We start from the raw sequence: 20,057 nt of genomic DNA, 5'->3' as shown, positions 1-20,057 counted from the left end.
AATACAATTGACCCAACTCTCTGCATTGTGAATTGATATGGCACATGCTTGATAGAGAGATATGCATTGGAAAATCAACAATGTTTGAGGGGCTTTATTCCAGCCTGTCAAATGCATGTGGAAGGAGAAGGACAGTTGCAGTCTTGGGAAAGAAAAAAAAAAACATAGCCATGTAACAAAGGATGCACATATGACATTGAGTCAAGCATTATAATGAAAGAAAATGTGATAACTTAATTATTGATCAATTCTGACATGGGGAGGGAAGGCCAGGCACTTCCTCTGGCAAAGAAAGCTATGATGCCTAAAAATTGTCCCTTTGCTAGCAAAAACATCACGTACTTTTAATGGTTATTATAAGCTTTTCAAGTCCTTGTAGAAGTGTTCTTGACTGACACAGGTTTCACATTTCCAACAAATTCTTCCTCTGATTTTGATTGGGGCAATCTCCAGTTAACAGGTCAGATAGTGAGGCTGGATGTGATACCACGCTCCCCTAAGCCTGTGGATCTACTCTCTAACGTCACAAGGAGCGTCTACATCTTTCACTTTTTTTTTTTTTTTTTTTTGCTAGGTTTGCTCTGTGAGAGGATACAGGAAAAGTACATGGGCCTTGGAGCTTACCAGACTTAATTTAGAATCTTAGCATCTCCACTTACTAGATATTAATGAGTTTGGGCTTTTCTTATCTTGAAGCTGAGGATAACAGTGTTATCAACTTATTTGAACTTCTATTGTCATTGTCAATATTATCATTATCATAATCATTATCATTCTCATCACAGTGGCTAACATTTAGTGACCACATAGTATGTATCAAGAATTGCTCTAAGTGCTTTATATGGATTACCGCATTTAACTCTTTCCACACATATTAATAAGGTATATTATTATCCCCATTTAAAACATCTAGTGTAATGCCAGACATATTATAGGTACATGAATGTTATTATTTAATAAGAGTTGTTATCTTTTAGACTAAGTATTGTCTAAAGAGTGTTGGTTTAAAATTCTGTTTCAAAGGAAAAACATTCTAGAATGTTATCACCAAAAGGAATTAAACTTGGAGTTGATATAGTTCAGTGTTTTCTATATTTTTTAAAGCCAGAAACTGTTGTTCATATGATCACTATATCAAAAATATAAAAGCAAAGCTATTCTATTTGAATCAGGGGTGGGGGACTTGAGCCCTATCTGACAACTAATCTGTGCCCAGGATTCTGAGGAACAGTGTGAAAATCACTGATGTTGTCCTTACCCGGTATACGTACCTAGACAGGCGAAGCGATTTATTTTGTTTATTGGTATAGACCCTGAATTATAAATTAGATCTCCTCTTCAAGAACAGTTGTTTTTTATGAGACTGCAATATGTGATGTAGCAGTATAATTATTATTTGCTAAAATGTACTGAGTTAAAGATGATAAAGCACCTTCATATACCTTGTTATATTTGAACTTCACAATTCCTGTGGTGGGCATAACCTATTATTACTTCTTGTTCACCTAAAAATGCTGCGTAACATATGAATTTTTTGGGGGGAGCGGGGGGAAATTGGTGCAGCTGGTAATAGAGGTAGGAGAAAAAAATATCAGAGACCAGAAATGTTGGAAAAGGGTGATTCTGTTGAGATAAGTTAACACACTGGAGTTGGCATTTGCCCAGAGGGCAGAACAGTAGAATCTGGCTTCTAATGGACACTGTTTAAGTAGACAGGAGACAAAGCCTGGGGCTGGTGTGAGATGCGTAAATCAAGAACCTTGAAGGATAAATCCTCAGTGGGTGACTAGGAAAAATCCACTCTGCAAGTGGAGACTTGCCTATCAGTCTTGACTCTAGGTAGCGAGTATGGCAGAGAAAAGTTTGCATTCCTGAAAGCTTAGGGCCTAAATTTATTCTACCTGTGTGGTTCAATCCTTATGCCCCAAGGCAAAATATAATTTAACGTGATTGTGGGTTGATAGTTCCCTCAGGCACCTGAAAAAAGCAAACACAGATGCTCTCTGAAGAAATACAATTTTACAGCCCAAACCTCAAATAATTTCCACAGATTAAATCCTAAAAAATATGAGCTCACAAATAAAAGACTCACTCAAAACACAACAAAATAAGTCCTCATGCATGATACTCAGCAAAACAACAAACTGTAAATTCAGATGCTGATTTTACTTTAGTAAAGTCGGAAGACTGAAGATACTGGAGTTATCTGTATAAAATATGTGTAATATGTTTTTAAAAAAGGAAATTAAAAGATGAAAGAATAAGAGACCACAAATTTGATCAAGGAGACTGAAAAAGAAAGCAATTGAATTCTAGAAAATAAAAATGTAAGTAAAATAAAAATGATATGGATGACTGAAACAACATGACACAACTTGAGAGAATTAATAAACCAAAAGATACATCCAAAGTTAAACAGAATTCAGCATAGAACAAAGCAAGGGGAATATTAAAGCAAGTCTAAGAAACATGGAGGAGAGCTTGACAAGGAAGGAATAATATTTATCTAATTAAAATCCCAGAAAGAGAGAATAGATAAAATGGTGAAAAGAGAATGTTTGAAGAGAAAATACCTGATAATCTTGCAAATTGATAAAAGATTTAATCTTTAGATTCAAGAATCCCAAGGAATCCTAGGAAGAATAAATAAAAATAAATTCACACCTAAATACCTTAAAGTTAATGAATACAAACAAACAAACCCCCTTCCCCATCAACCAACCAACCAAATAAAATAGATCTTAAAAGCCACAGAGAAAGTGTTTGTCACATGCTAAGAAATGACTATTAGGTTAACAACTGACTTCTCAACAGTGATAATAGAAGTCAGAAAACAATGGAATATCTTCAAAATGTTGAGCCAAAATAACTCTATACCCAAAAAAGCTATTTTTCAATTAGGAAGGTGGTCAAAGGACATATTTAGGTAAATTGAAATTGAGCACAGTTACTATCAAAATATCTTCATTAAAGGAACTTATAAAGGATACATTAAGAAAAATAACTATCCGAGAAGGAATGTCTGAGATTCAAGAAGACTCTTGGGCAAAGAAATGTTAAACATGTGGTTAAAAAAATATGCCTCAGGAAGCATGTTCAAGAACATTTCTTGCAGCGTTGTTTGTAATTCAAAACCTGCAAATAACTTAAATGTCAATGTGTAGTATAATGGATAAATTTTGGAATATTCATGCTATGGAATATTATACACCATTGACAAATAAATGAAAGATAGCTATAGGCATTAACATGGATGAATAGAAAGAAAAAACACCATGGAAGATATTACAGTATGATTTCACACGTGAAGTTCAAAATGGTCAAAACTAAATAATATATAATTTAGAAATACATACCTATGTATGGTAAAACTATAAAAATATGTAAGGGAGTGATTAACACAAAAATTAAGAGAGTTGTCTGATGGCTGGTAGGAGGATTCATTGGGGACCTGTAATAAAGGGGTACTGATAATATTGTATTCATTTTATTTATATATTCATATATGTTCATTTTGTATATCTCTTATGTATCATAAGTTTTGCAATAAAACAATTATAGAAAGACAAGTCATATAAGAAGCCAGTAGAAAGAAGATTCAGGATAAACATGGATAGAAGCCTTCAAGAAGGAACAACTTTAGCAAATTTGTATATTAGGGGGAAAAAATGTGACGCATGGGATGGTCCAAAGTTTCCTAGTCCTACTCTTCTACCCCCTTGCCAGCTTATCTTTGCATATTGCCAAGGCGTGTTCTCATGTATGCTGACATATAATAAAAATGTCTCATGCTTTATTATTTGGAAGTCTTTTATTCTTTTCTTTCCTGATGTAAAATTTTATTTGTTTCTTCTAGGTCATAACTTTTGTGCTGAAGGACCTAAATGTGGTGAAAACTCAGAGTGCAAAAACTGGAATACCAAAGCTACTTGTGAGTGTAAGAATGGTTACATCTCTGTCCAGGGAGACTCTGCCTACTGTGAAGGTAAGTGAGCTATTTAATAAAGTCAACTTGTGAGAAATGTATTCCTGGTAGACGTGGTTGAAGAATGAAAGCCATCACTTGGTTCTGGTCCTATGGGATCCTATAAAAATTTATACCAACAGTCTAGGATATTCTCTTCTTCTGACTTACCCAGGCTGCTTAGTAGCATGTAAAAGCAAACCCTTTCAATCACCAGCAAAACCATAAACACCTCATTTTATGTTGTCTTATTTGGGTAGATTGTCTTCTTCAATTTCAGTTAAATGTTACATGGCGGATCCTCTTTTTGAATGAATGCTTTGATACTAGCTTATACCCAATTGCCATCATCTTCACCTGCCAAGGGCAGAGTTTTTTTTCCAGTTGTGTTTCCTAATGACTGATTCATGTGTTGCTAATTCCCAAACTCTACTAAAGGTCCCAGTGACAGATGGACTCATAACTTTGGCACATGGATTGGTATACTAGGTTGGTGGCCTCAAGCATCAGTGACCCCCTTTTCTACTTTATAGAGCAGAGCAACTCCTCTGTCTTATGTGAACCCCTCTTTCCATGCTCAGCACACTGGGGGCAAGCATTGTATACTCCTGTTCCTTTAATATACCAGAGGATCAGGGAATAGTTCTGACCCTGGATTTACATGTACAGTGCCCTAAAATCTGAGCCCATCCATTTCTCCAGTGCTCACTGGCTCTCTCCCATCAGTTTAGAGAAATTCTTATAGGCAATGTGATGGCTAGGCTGTTCTTCCGTCCTGGTTGGACCCAATTATTCCTGTCATCTTTACTAATATATTGAACCTTGATGTTCTGTTAATTAGGAAGGTAGATGTCTTGACTGGAATAAATGCTGCAAAATCTTGGTCACTTTCCTCCTACTGATTTGGTTCTCAAGTGGGTCAGGTATTGTCAAGGTAAAGAAAATTGATGACAATAATGGTAAATTCCTTTCCATTCTTCTGTTTTATGTGGTTGACCCCTGCTTAACTTTTTGGCTTTGACTAAAGACCTCTTCAGTTGTTAAGGAAATGTTTCTAATTACTGTTAGTGTTCAGAACCTGGTAGGAAACCTCTGTTTTTCATTTCTTCTGGAAGACTTTCTTTATTACTGCTTTGGTTCTCATTAGCAATATAAGTCTAACTAGTAGTTAACCCCCGACACACACACTTTTTTCTACACTTTTTTTTCCCTTTTGCTTACCTGTATAGATTTGAACTTGATTTGGGAGACATGCCACTTGGGAGGATGAAGTTGCCCTTTAGTTATGAACCTTTTCATCTATCCATTAACATCATGTTACTTATTTGTCAATTTTGAGGAAGAGGGCTATTAATTTCAATACTTCACATTAACATTTATTTTTTATATCTTACCTTATGCTATTTTGTATTTTTTGTCAGAAAATTACTGTAATTTTAAAAATAAAAAATGTGAACACTTTCCTCTCCATTCATCATGAAAAAATCCCACAAGCCAAGTAATGGTCTAAAAAATTGGCTTTCTTACCTTCTGCTATATGTGGGGATAGACTATGAACAATTATAAAAATGATAGAAGGAACCTCAAAATAATTTGAATCTTGATTCTACCATTGGCAGGTGTTTTAGTTGTCTATTGGAAGCAGTACACCCACCATTCCTGGCTCCCCTTAGCTGTTGAGACCTGGCAGAACCTGGGAGGAAATTGCTGGTACAAATGCTGTTTTGGGACTCTCTGATTCTCTCCTCATTTTTTGTTACATAGAATCAATTTTATGAGGTACCATTTGTGGTATTATGCCTACCCTTTGTGTGTGAGGCCTTATTTTATTGATTATGTTGAGCGATTTTAGGTTTGAATCCCTGTTTTCTTGAACATACTTCTCAACTTGTTGTGTGCGCGGGGCCTTGGGTCAGTGTATACTGTGGTACCACCTTGAGTCATGGTAATGTCCTCGGGCTTTAGTCATTTTTCTGTGATCATGGGGACATTCCACAATTCCAGAGGGGGCATGTTCATAATGAGAAAGATAGCACTTAAGGAGAAATGACTAAACATTAGAGCCCATTTACAGTCTAAGAATAGAACTCAGGGACTAAAATAGGGGTCAAATACTGGGCATCTGGATGGGAGGCACTGAGAACCAAGTAGAGTGAATATCAACATTTAGAGCAGACGCCCTCCTCTCTTTTCACTCAGCCATCCTCAGCACACTTGGGCTTTGGGCTTATTTTCCTGTGGTTGCTTGGTGGCTGCCGTAGCCCCAGACATGGTGTCCTCATACCAGCATCCCAAAGAAGGAAGGAAGGGGCAGGGGTTAAAAATCTTCTCTGTGTGAGGTTCTGGGTTTTGTTTTTTTCTTTGTGATGATTATATGGTTTTTATTCTTCACTTTGTTAATATGGTGTATCACATTTATTGATTTGCATATATTGAAGAATCCTTGCATCCCTGGGATAAATTCTACTTGATCGTGGTGTATGATCCTTTTAATGTGTTTTTGGATTCTGTTTGCTAGTATTTTGTTGAGGATTTTTGCATCTATATTCATCAGTGACATTGGTCTGTAATTTTCTTTTTTTGTAGTATCTTGGTCTGATTTTGGTATCAGGGTGATGGTGGCCTCGTAGAATGAGTTTGGGGGTGTTCCTTCTGCTGCAATTTTTTGGAAGAGTTTGAGAAGGGTAGGTGTTAGCTCTTCTCTAAATGATAGAATTCGCCTGTGAAGCCATCTGGTCCTGGACTTTTGTTTGTTGGAAGATTTTTTTTTTTTTTTTTTTTTTTTTTTGTTGGAAGATTTTTAATCACAGTTTCAATTTCATTACTTGTGATTGGTCTGTTCATATTTTCTATTTCTTCCTGGTTCAGCCTTGGAAAGTTATACCTTTCTAAGAATTTGTCCATTTCTTCCAGGTTGTCCATTTTATTGGCATAGAGTTGCTTGTAGTAGTCTCTTAGAATGCTTTGTATTTCTGCAGTGTCTGTTTAACTTCTCCTTTTTCATTTCTAATTTTATTGATTTGAGTCCTCTCCCTCTTTTTCTTGATGAGTCTGGCTAATGGTTTATCAATTTTGTTTACCTTCTCAAAGAACCAGCTTTTAGTTTTATTGATCTTTGCTATTGTTTTCTTTGTTTCTATTTCATTTATTTCTGCTCTGATCTTTATGATTTCTTTCCTTCTACTAACTTTGGGTTTTGTTTGTTCTTCTTTCTCTAGTTCCTTTAGGTGTAAGGTTAGATTGTTTGTTTGAGATTTTTCTTGTTTCTTGAGGTAGGCTTGTATAGCTATAAACTTCCCTCTTAGAACTGCTTTTGCGGCATCCCATAGGTTTTGGATTGTCGTGTTTTCATTGTCATTTGCCTCTGGGTATTTTTGGATTTCCTCTTTGATTTCTTCAGTGATCTCTTGGTTATTTAGTAATGTATTGTTTAGCCTCCATGTGTTTGTGTTTTTTCTGGTTTCTTTACCTGTAATTCATTTCTAATCTCACAGCGTTGTGGTTAGAAAAGATGCTTGATATGATTTCAATTTTCTTAAATTTACCGAGGCTTGATTTGTACCCAAGATGTGATCTATCCTGGAGAATGTTCCATGTGCACTTGAGAAGAAAGTGTGATCTGCTGTTTTTGGATGGAATGTCCTATAAATATCAATTAAATCTATCTGGTCTGTTGTGTCATTTAAACTTTGTGTTTCCTTATTAATTTTTGGATGATCTGTCCCTTGGCGTAAATGGGGTGTTAAAGTCCCCCACTATTATTGTGTTACTGTCGATTTCCTCTTTTAAAGCTGTTAGTTGCCTTATGTATTGAGGTGCTCCTATATTGGGTGTATATATATTTATAATTGTTATATCTTCTTCTTGGATTGATCCCTTGAGCATTATGTAGTGTCCTTCTTTGTCTCTTGTAACATTCTTTATTTTGCAGTCTATTTTATCTGATATGAATATTGCTACTCCAACTTTCTTTTGATTTCCATTTGCATGGAATATCTTTTTCCATCCCCTCACTTTCAGTCTGTATGTGTCCCTAGGTCTGAAGTGGGTCTCTTGTAGACAGCATATATATGGGTCTTGTTTTTGTATCCATTCAGTGAACCTGTGTCTTTTGGTTGGAGCATTTAATCCATTCACGCTTAAGGTAGTTATCGATATGTATGTTCCTATTACCATTTTCTTAATTGTTATGTGTTTGTTTTTGTAGGTCCTTTTCTTCTTTTGTGTTTCCCACTTAGAGGAGTACCTTTAGCATTTGTTGGAGAGCTGGTTTGGTGGTGCTGAATTCTCTTAGCTTTTGCTTGTCTGTAAAGCTTTTGATTTCTCTGTTGAATCTGAATGAGATCCTTGCCGGGTAGAGTAATCTTGGTTGTAGGTTCTTCCCTTTCATCACTTTAAATATATCATGCCACTCCCTTCTGGCTTGTAGAATTTCTGCTGAGAAATCAGCTGTTAACCTTATGGGAGTTCCCTTGTATGCTATTTGTCGTTTTTCCCTTGTTGCTTTTAATAATTTTTCTTTGTCTTTAATTTTTGTCAGTTTGATTACTCTGTGTCTTGGTGTGTTTCTCCTTGGGTTTATCCTGCCTGGGACTCTCTGCACTTCTTGGACTTGGGTGGCTATTTCCTTTCCCATGTTAGGGAAGCTTTCACCTATAATCTCTTCAAATATTTTCTCGGGATGTTTCTCTCTCTCTTCTCCCTCTGGGATCCCTATAATGTGAATGTTGGTGCATTTAATGTTGTCCCAGAGGTCTCTTGGCTGTCTTCATTTCTTTTCATTCTTTTTTCTTTATTCTGTTCCACAGCAGTGAACTCCACCATTCTGTCTTCCAGGTCACTTATCCGTTCTTCTGCCTCAGTTATTCTGCTATTGATTCATTCTAGTGTAGTTTTCATTTCAGTTATTGTATTGTTCATCTCTGTTTGTTTGTTCTTTAATTCTTCTAGGTGTTTGTTCTTTAATTCTTATAGGTGTTTGTTCTTTAATTCTTCTAGGTCTTTGTTACAACATTTCTTACATCTTCTCAATCTTTGCCTCCATTCTTTTTGCAAGGTCCTGGATCATCTTCACTATCATTATTCTGAATTCTTTTTCTGGAAGGTTGCCTATCTCCACTTCATTTAGTTGTTTTTCTGGGGTTTTATCTTGTTCCTTCATCTGGTACATAGTCCTCTGCCTTTTCATTTTGTCTGTCTTTCTGTGCATGTGGTTTTCCTTCCACAGGCTGCAGAATTGTAGTTTTTCTTGCTTCTGCTGTCTGCCCTCTCAGGTTCTGTGTTTTAAAGTTTGAAGAAAGTCCTTCCTAGAAGGTCCCTTGTAACTTCCTTGCCTCTCTCTCCATGCAGAAGACTTCTGCTTATTTTTTGGACCAGGATTACATCCTCTTCACCCTTAGACCAATGAGATGACTGTCATTGGCTTGGGCTAATTGTGTCCAACCCCCAGATTTCGAGTACGGGGTTTGCCTTCCCTGAGACTAAATGATCTTTGCCCTTTGTCTGAACTAATTAGAGTTGTAGCAATAGGAGGCAGGTGTATGGGTGGTTTTGGGTGGGCAGAAAGCTATGTATACTACATTCTTTTATGGTAAGATTTAGTTTATGGCCATTTACCCACCTCTGTCTTCATAATTATCCTCTGGCATGCTCACCACATGCCTGCCTGGGTACTAGAGACTCTCAGAGGCTGAGTTCATTGTTTCACTATAGCATAGAGAGGAGTAGATAACTTATGAACTGCTTCAGGCAAGTTATTTTTTACTCTGAGTAAGTGGAGTGAAAATGACCCATATTTCCCAAACCACAATGAACAAGACTGGCTTGCAAATTAAAACAAAATATTACACACATTGTCCAGGCTAACTTGAAAAACCTATTCAGGCTCTCAGTGGAAAAAGAAGCACAAAAGACTTTCAATTTTCTTAACTTCCTAGGGTAGTAGCAGAGATATAGTGTATTAAGGACTCCTGCTCTGCAGAGATTGCCATAGAAATTGCCATAGAGAAGATATCGGAACTCCTGGCCAATCAATAGAAGATAATAAGACCCTTTGTCAGCTATGATACAATTCACAGGAGTTCGTTTCGTTTTGCCTCATCTGACTTGAGCAGGAACATTCCCCATTTTGAGAATTTCTATAGTTGGACTTTGGTGTTTTATGAATCTGGTCTACTGAGGCTTTTTTACCTTTGGGATGACATTTTCAATGGGTTGGTCTTAAATGGTTTCTGATTCATTACCTTCAATTAGAGGTAGTGTCTGAGGAAAGTACAGCAGTTGGGGTCTATTCATGATCTTCTTGAATTTGGAGTCTATACAGAGTCTCATAAACTTTTTCTTCCTGTAGTAAAAAGTTATGTTGAAGAATAAAGAACAATGTGATGCGTATACATCATGCAATCTGCCAGGCATAGAGAGTACTACAAGTAGCATTAAATAATACCTCCTACTTACAGGGTGCTCTGAATTTTTCAAACTCCTTTTATATATATTGTACTCTTTGAGCCTTCAGTAAATCTCTGTGGAAAATGGTAGCGTTGGCCACATGAACTCCATTTTGCAAGTGCGGACAGAAAGACTCAGAGAAATGAAGTAAAGATAATACTCAACTCATTTCTCCTCCAGGGCTTTATGCTCTGACTTATGCTGCCCCCTTCCTCCCCATCCCCCACCCTGTTCCAATGTGGTATTGTTCAAAATATTTGCTATCTCTTTCATCTAATGAAATCTGAATGGATGTGAGATGTGTACAATTTCATAGTAGAAAATCTAAGAACTATTACAGGGTTCCACCTCTTTCTCATAAACCTGCATTGTTCCAGAGCAGGGCCTCTCCTTTAGCTAGGGTCCCAGAATGAAGTCTACACAGAGCTGTGTGACAGCTGACAGGTGATGAACATGTGGCATGAGTGAGAAATAATTGTGTAAATCACTGAAACTTTGGAGGGTGCAATTATCTGTTACCTTTGCGTGACTTAGCCTAAGCCTGTTGGTACACCTGCCTGAATTAGTTGACCCAAATCTTGTAGTTTCAGAAGGATACCTCCAACTCAGCGCTCATGACTGGAAGTAATTTTTTATGGAGCAAGCATTGAGAGTGACTAGAAAAAGTATGACTTGTATGGATCATTAATAGTCTGCTCTGGCCCTGCTGCCAGGTAATAGATATTTTGCAGACAGCAAGTTGTAAATCAGTGCTTTATTATGGCCAATTCCAACGTGGGAAATTGGATTTCCCAATTAAGATGATGATGAGACAGTGCAGGTCAAAAATTTAGCAAATTGTCTGGTATTTACGAGTGATTTAGTGGGTCACAACGGTTATCATCATCAGCTTATATCAGTGTTTATGAGGACCTTTCTTGGAATTGGAAGAGTGTGTACTCATTGAGACCAATACTTTGAGAAAGTGGGCTTCTCATGTCTGCATCTTTTGGGAGAATTGGAAGGTAGCAGGGGAGAGTGTTCTTAGATGGAAGGATCAGGCTTTATCAGTCCCGCCAGGAGCATATTTTTAGCTGTGAGGTACCAAGTATAGTAATTTATAAAGATGAAGTTATTCCTTCCTTGGAAAAACACAAGTGGAGCTGAATTCAAGGATAATATGTCGTGGAACAAAATGACTTTTATTGGTTTGAATTTAATAATTTCATGTAACAACAACTGATTAGCAAGGTGATTTATAACTTCTTTCGCATGACTGGCAATGATGACAAAGGGTCTGACCCTTAGAGTGTTAAGGGGCTGGGAAAGTGGCAGAAAGGTCAGAGTTCAAGCAGAGAGAAGATTCAGAAGAACTAAGGGGGTAGATATTTTTTGGATGCAGAGGCTAGTGTGAGTGCACTGCCATAGAAACAAGCCCCTGTGAATTCCTGATGAAGAAAATGCATGGGAAAACGGTGAGTATGCTTAGTTATACTTCTAATTCTCCAAGGATTAATCAGGTAACCCTTGTTTTGAAATTTTATAAAATGCACACACCTCATGATCCATGTAGCCTAGTTTATGCTCAAATCTGGGCTTCAATCTCCTGCTTTGGACAGCACAGGGATCAAAAGCCTCTTTTGGATTATTCATGTTCGTAGAACCTTAACTCTAAGCTCCTGCTCAAATTTATTTCCAGGGGTTCAGAATGTTTGAGGTAAGAATACCGCGGGGTATCCTTTTTTTCCCCCTTCTTATTTAGCCTGTATGACTAATGAAGAGATCTTCTGGTATTCAGATATCTGGCAACAATCTCACTGCCACCACCGCCCTCACCTCCCCGTCAGCCTTCCCAGGACACAGCGATCTCTAGCCATTGCTTTGCTTATGATAACTCACTTGCCACTTTCCTCCTAGCAAGAGATAGAGATGAGCTTTCTTCCTGGGCCTGGCTTTTCTTCGCCTCTGCTTCTTTATTCCCAAGGCTGCTTTACAAAAGCATCTACTCCCGCTCTCCCATCTACTTAAACTCTTGCCTCTTCTTAACGGCATCCCCCCACCCCCATCCCTATAACTTTCTTTTTGGAATTAAAACAGCAAAAAATATAGCCCAAATCCAAACCTTGGTTATTGCACTTGGGTTGAACCACGGGGTTATTTTTTCAGCTCATTACTTAGGAAGGAGCCCCAGTCAAACCAACTGGGGCAGTGGTCAGGACTAGAGGTTAAAGTAGCACTTGTTTTTTTTTTTTTTTTTTGTTGTTGTTCTTGTTTTTCAATTTAACCATGTTTTGAAAGATCATTTATAAGATATTTGGAATTTTTAGTTATTTCTTCGTGATAAAAATGTCCTAAGTGTTGATTAGTTTTCTAAGCTAGCACATAGAAGCCAAGTGAACTCATCATGTAGCTGAACTATTGTACTACAGAGCTCTCCTAAGTTCCGGGGTCCTGAGAACAGAGGACCATGTATTAGGTTGGCCAAAAGTTCTTTCTGGTTTTTCAGTAAGATGTTATGGAAAAACCGGAATGATCTTTTTGGCCAACCCAAATACTTTTCTCCCAATCTCAGGTAATGACAGTTTCATCCATCCTGTTGCTGAGGTCACTAGATGGAGAAGTCATCATCAATTCCATGCTGCCTTCACCCGCAACATCTGCTACATCAGGAAGTCTTGGTAGTTTTACTTGGAAAATGAATCACAAATTGACCCATGTCTTGCTCCGACTCTAGTCCAAGCCTCCTTTATCTCATGGCTTGTGATTGCAATGGTGTCCACTCTTGCCCCCCATAATCCATTCTCCAAACATCAATCAGAGTGAGCTCTTAAAATGGTAAGTCATATTATGCCACTCTTCTGTTTCAAATCATCTGATGGCTTCCATGCATCTTAGAATAATGTCCAGGATTGGTCCTGTGTAAGGCACTGTGTGAACCGGACCCTGCCTACTTCTCTGTGTTTGTCTCGTACCACTCTTTCCTGTGTTCTCTCTTCTCCCATCAGGCTCTAACTCCTTGTATTCCTCCAATAGGCTTGTGCAATAGTTCTTACTTGGCCCTAGGATGCCCTTCACCTAGATCTTTGCAAATCCCCTTTCCAGTCATCATTTAAGTTGTAGCTCAAATGTCACTCTTTAGAAAGGTGTCCCCTAACTACCCTCACATGATTAGCTCTGTTCCTACCCTCAGCTCCTCTATACCATTTTCATTTTATTTAATTATTTTATTTTCTTCATAACACTTTATAAAATTGTTTTCTTGGTTGTGTTTTCCTGTTTAAAGGTTTATGATCTGACTTTTCCCTTTAGAATAAAAGCTGCAGGAAGGCAGTGATTTTATTTTATTCACTGTATCTCCAGCACTACTAAAGTGCTTAGGATGTGATGGGCACACCAAACTGTTTAAAGAATAAATAAATGAATGAAAGTCTCTCCCCGATTCGTGCCTTTCTGTATCTGACACTGCTTTCTTGAGTCCAATTTGTCTTGTTAGTGTTGATCGAGGGCTACCACTTAGAATCTGGGGCTGATTTTGGGGGCTGATTCTGCTTTTTTTTTTTGCTAATACCCCACCCATGTAATGTTCTGATGCTGACTGTTCACTTCATTCCATGTAAACTGCACTTCCATTATTTGCTATAGATTGACTTTCTTCACCACATAGCAAGAGAGAAATTGTAGCTCTTTCTTAATTTTGATAAGAAGAGCATCATTTAAAAAATTGTTTTAGTCAGTTGCTTATAGAAAAGAAAAGAAAACATTCTCTGGGATTCAACAAAATAGAAGCTTTTGTTTCTATTCCTATAGGCTTTGAAATGGATGCCCCTGGTTGGCAGGTGTCTTTTCTCAAAGCAGTGATTCAGGGGCCCAGGCTCCTCCTCTCTTTGGCTCCACCATGTGCAACGTGACTTCCACGGTTTCCATGGTAGGGGAAAGGGAATGGAAGGTGATGGCTGGGAGGTTTTTATGGACCAGTCCTGGCCACATTCCACTTGTCTCAAACTTAGTCACTGGCCTTACCTAACTGCAGGAGAGGCTGGTAAATGTTGTCCAGCTGTGTGCCTAGGAAGAAAAAGAATCTGTTTAGGTCAGTAGTTTTCCAGTTTTGCCACAGTTACTAAGTGATTAAAAAAATCTCCCCTATTAATTTTATGCCTCTTACTTTTTATTTCCTGAATCCCCCCAAATGTACCTCTGGTTTCAACTGATTGTAGGAAAACTTGCTCACTTGGAAACCAGATAGGATTTCACTATCTTGCTTCCTCTTTCTTGTTTGTGTTATCTCCAGACTTCCCCATGGCCCTCACTGTATCACCTCGTCTAGAATTGCTCTATCCCCAATACACCTCATGTGCCAAAGTGACCCATCTCTTCTTCCTTCCAAACAAAATTTACAGCTTCTCATGTGCTACAGTTCTGAGGTTTATGCTAGGAGGAAAACAATTCATGAAACAAGTTTACACACATTTGTAAATGATTGATATCCATATAACATTCCCAGAGGTAAATGTATTCTTAAAAGAGGATGCCTGTTAATTAAGAAAACCCCCAAACTGTTAAATTTCAAGTAGCATAGCAAAAGAAAGTGAAAAATTAAAGTCACTTGAATGTGGGAGAGAGAGCTCTTGGCAGGAGAACTAAGCAGGTTGTCCGTGCCTGGGAGTTTGCCTTGGTAGTCAGCTATCCTCAAATATTCCTGCTTTGTAGAATTTTCCTTGACTCCATTTTTTTTTTTTCTTGACAACTCCCAGGGCAGTGATATAGTGAAAGAACATGAACTAAGGATAAGGAGATCTTGAGTGATCCTGGCTCTACCACTTACCAGCTGGGTGATCTTGGAAAGTCACCCAGTTCTTTTGTATTTTGATTTTTTCATGGTCCAAACAGGACTTTTAAACATCTGCTAAATAGTACTGGTTGCTTGTGCAGGTTAAATAAGGTGTTGAATGTGAAAGTATTCAATATTTTGTAAACGCTAGAGCAGTGTAGCTCTGTACTGTAACTTATTGATGATGATAATTACATAATTATACATTATGTAATTATTCATCGTTATAGTAACAATAAATATTTTCATCTTTGGCAGTGCTTGGACTAGAACTTGGCCTTCAGGTATTTAGGGTTGAGATATACTTACACACATGCGTGTGCACATACACATACACACACACACACACAGATTATATATCTAACTGTGATGGTTAATTTTATGTGTTAATTTGGCTGTGCTAAGGGAAGGCCGGATAGCTGGTAAAACATGATTTCTGAGTGCGTCTGTGGGGGTGTTTCTGGAAGAGATTAACATTTGACTCCCCTTACCAATATGGGCAGGAGTCGTCTAATTCATTGAGGTGCCGGATAGCACAAAAGAGCAAAAGAAGGATAGATTCCTTCTTTCCCTTCTTGAGCTAGGACATCCATCCTTTTCTACCCTGGGACAGTAGAGCTCCTGGTTCTCAGGCATTCAGACTCCAGGACTTATAACAGCAGCCTCCTGGTGTGCATGTCTTTGGACCTGGACTCAGTTATACCACCCACTCTCCTGGTTCTCCAGTTTGTAGATGGCATATTGTGGGACATCTAAACATCCATAACATAACATATTAGATGTGTTACAATGTCTGTATGAGGTATTGAGCCAATACCTATAATAAATCTCCTTTTATGTATAAATCTACATGAGAATGGAGGTATGGCTGGTGGTCAGATGGTGAAAAGCATTGTAAGCATGCTAAGGAGTCTGAGTTTTATCCTGTAGGCCAGTGTACACCCATGTAGGATGCAGACATAACAGCAGGCGAGAAATTGGATCCATTGGGGTATGGAAAAAATATTAGAACTTTCATTTAAGTTTATTTTCATCTCATCCTTTAAATTTCTATTTTGGTGTAAGTTTTATTATGTACATCATATATTAGTATAATAATACATATATGTATTTTATTAAATAAATATTTTCATATAGGAGGTACATGCCCCAAATTTGTATCAGTGAAGATACATGATTAAAAACAGAGATCACCGCTGTAGGCCACAGAGAATTTAGTGGGGGATCTGAGGTGGGGAGGACATTATTGAATTGATACGTTAGGAAAGTCAATCTCATAGCCACATGGAGGCAACATTGGCTGGGGAGATGCTGGGGGCAGAGAGCCAGGTTAGGTAACAGTGCTTCCATAGTGGTGTCTTCATGGGTTCTCAGACTTGGCCACAATGGATGCCGAGGAAATAAAGCATCATTAAATCAAAGAAATAAGTTTGTCTGGCCTTGCTCGGTGTCTTTCCTCAAATTCTCGCAGACATGTTCCATCTGATTCTTGACCATGACTTCCTTCTGAGAGCTGAGTACTCCAGTGTCTGGCATTTTCCCAGGTGAATCTTCCTTGCTGTGCTCTTTGGTGAATCTATCAGAGGGGCTGGATGGTACACAGAGGCAAAGCCTGCAAGGATGGTCTTAGATTATTTTCCAATGATGTACTTTCACCTTTGGCTTACTGTGCAGTAATTTAAGACTTCAGAGTGTCTCCTTGAAAGACATTATGCATATATTATGTACAGTCCTTAGCATTTTTATGTAGCAAAAAAACAAAAAAAACAAAAAAAGAAAAAGAAAGGAAGGGGAAAAAAAATCCCTGCTCACTTTCCAGGGACAAGTCAAAGTTTTAGAGCTTTAGATGGAAATGGGAATTTAGTAGACTTAAACATTTTTGGTTGTTTAAAAAATATATACCTCTTGTTCGCTTTGTTATGGAGTGGAGACTGGAACACCATTGTAGAGCAATTATACTCCAATGGAGATGTTGAAAAATGAAAAAAAAAGAAAATAAAACATTAAAAAAAATATATATATGTATACCTCTTGGCTATCTCCAAGATGCCTAATATCTAGACAGGACTGAGAAGAATTCAAATCAGTGAATTTTAATTGTGCCCTTGGTATTGTGGCTGGTATAATGCCTACTGGGGCTTCTGCTTTGTTATGAAGCTTGCCTGGGAAAACAAGAATTGTACACTCAGAATAATTAGGGAAGAATAGCAGGGGGATAATAGAAAGATTTGACTTAGATTAAGGGCACTTGAATTAGAAATCCTGGCTTTACCATTATTTTTGTGAACTTAAGCAGGGAACTTCATCATTCTCCATTCCACTTTGTAAAATTAGTGTGCCAATTTTTACCTTATTAGTCTCTTTTAAGAATTGTTATAAGAACTCAAGTGAGCAAAAAGGTCTAAGGTAGGATCTAGCACAAAGTCGGATTTTAGTTAAATGTTACGTTTAAGTGTGATAAATGCTCAATTAGACATAATTCAGTCTTACAATCTATGATTCAGGATATGCGTCAGTGAGTAGTAAGGAAGAGGAGGTCTAATTCCTGAAACTAGCAAGAAAGATGCCATAAGAGAGGGGTTTTGCAAAGTTGGGATTGACTGGTAAGGTAAGTAGGGGGTGGTATGGGACATTCAAGCGGAGACATTAGGATGAGATTCAGTTAGTGAAACCAGAGGGAGGGTAAGAAGGAGATCAGTGCGAGAGCTGGGAACAACATCTTTCAAGATCTGGAGGTACAAGAGAGCAAAGGCACACTTTGTTTGGAACCGGGGTGGGAGATGGAGAGTGGTGAGTGCAGAGGGAGGCATCCTCTAAGCCTGTGAAGTTCAGGGTCCACACTGAACAATGGGAAGTTGCTGAAGGGTTTAAGAAAGATGTGATAAGATCTGATGTGTATTTTGAAAAATCATTCTGGCTGCAGTGGGGGACAGAATATAACAGCAAGGCAGGGACTCCAGTTGTCAGTCTGTTGGAGTCATCTAGGCAAGGTGTCGTGGTGGACGTGGAGGTGGAAAAAAGGGCAGGAGGTGAAATTAGCAGGATTGGTTGATGGAGTGGATGTGAGGGGTAGATTGGATATTATCTGAAAAGTGGAATTAGAATCAGTTCTCTGGCTGCTTCATCTATAGCACAGCAAACTAATGGCTGACTTAGTGGCTTCCTCCTCCTCCGGGCTCTGATAGTATTTTGTTCAGACTTGTATTAGAGTGCCTGTCACACAGGATCGTAATTACTTTTTTTTTTTTTAAACAATAAACTTTGTTGCAGAAGTACACTTCAAAATTTGGGTGGGGAGTAGAAGAGAAAAAGGGATGGTGAATGCTGAGGAAAATAAAAGAGGAAAAGAGGAAGAGCCCACCCCTCTTAATTACTTTTTAACATATTTTCTAGGTAAGGAGCTATTCAAAGTTCAGGGCTATGTCTGATTCATCTTTGTATCCCCAAGACCCAGCCTAGGGCTGGAACATGCTAAGTATACAGGGAATACTTTCTGAATGAACCGATGAATAAATGGAGTCATGATTCCCCATGAATAAACTTCAGTGCTCTATGGCGTCTTTCCGTGAAGGTGTTTAGCATCTCATAGAGAGATCTTTTTAATTTCTTTGCCAGTTTTAAAGTGGACAAAGCGACCTTGACATGTGTTCCAATTGTAGCTTACACATCTTTACAAGAGCCTTCCCCTCCTTTTATAGTATTGAAAAGATTTGCAGAAAGCCCAGCGCTAGCTAACAGCGTCTGAGGAGCTGCTGCAGAGATTCAGGGACTTCTTCCCATTCACTTCTGGCTATTTATCACTTTTCTTGCTGCTGCTGAAATGCTGACTTTGTCTTTTGATGTTGACACCTGGCTCCTCAAAAATCTAATGGGAGCTTTTCTGAGCCAAACGAAAGGAATTTGGTGTAGCAGATAGATTAGAGTTTACCTGTCAGTGCCTCTAGTGCTGTGCAAACTTAGGTTTTGCATTTGACAGACAAGGTAATAAACTTATTTGTTTAGGGTTGGGAAGAAAGAAGGGAAACGAGCGTTCAGAATGTAAGGTTCACGGGGGCTGGAATTGTTGCTTGTTTTGTTCACTGCTGTTTCCCTAGCACCTAGGACAGTGTCTGGAACAGAGTGGCTACTCAGTTAAGTATTTATTGAATAAATGAACGATTGGTGGTAGGAAATGGGACCCTCTCAAGTATTTGATAGTTTTCCTTTGTCCAGAAAAGCTTAGCATTTGTGCTAGGCAGGTCATTATACTTGTTATCTTATTTAATCCGAACTGTCTCTACTTGGTTAATAAAGAAACCCAACATCACAGCACACATCACTGCTCTGTAGTAAATGACAGAGACGGGACTTAATCTCGGGTCCTCCTGACACAAAAAGTAATGCATAGCCCGATGGAATGATCCAGAGGAAAAATAACTCCAGTCGATTCCTGTTATACTTTTTTTTAATTTGCCAAGACACATCTGACCAGGTATCCATTTTCTCCAGTTCTAGTCTGTGTCAAATTTCTTACACAGAAGTAATATTTATATATCTGACACACCAGCACAGCATTTTGTGGTGGGCAGGGTAAACAGAGCATCCTTTCTCAATTGCAGACAAGCTGTGATAAATAGCGATTCTCAGGATGCTTGGGGATCTTTAGTTAGCTCTCCCTTCCTGGGCTACTCTTCTGCAAATCCATAGGAGACTGGGCAATTTCTCTCACATCCAGGTTTTATTGGTCTGGGGTGTAGGCAGTCAAAGGGAATCTATTTAATGTGAAGTTGGAAATGCTCACATTTCAAAAATATAAGTGGTTTTAGTACTTTTTCTGTTCCCAATATCTCAATATACTTC

The 20,057-nt window shown here is 38.3% G+C and overlaps 1 protein-coding gene across 3 annotated transcripts in view; it reads left to right on the top strand.

The window, feature by feature from the left end:
- The window catches only part of NELL1 (neural EGFL like 1), an 866,104-nt gene that overhangs the window by 222,214 nt on the left and 623,833 nt on the right, over nucleotides 1-20,057 (top strand). For all 3 annotated transcript variants that reach the window (XM_082342435.1, XM_082342434.1, XM_082342433.1), the window contains exon 12: nucleotides 3,857-3,985. In XM_082342435.1, coding sequence (XP_082198561.1) covers nucleotides 3,857-3,985 — 129 coding nt within the window. The remainder of the gene's footprint in view (nucleotides 1-3,856; nucleotides 3,986-20,057) is intronic.

This window comes from Balaenoptera borealis (genome assembly GCF_965194805.1).
Source record: "Balaenoptera borealis genome assembly, chromosome: 11".
Taxonomy (NCBI): domain Eukaryota; kingdom Metazoa; phylum Chordata; class Mammalia; order Artiodactyla; family Balaenopteridae; genus Balaenoptera; species Balaenoptera borealis.
Note: the sequence above shows the minus strand (reverse complement) of the source record. Positions and strands in the feature narration are given on the sequence as shown.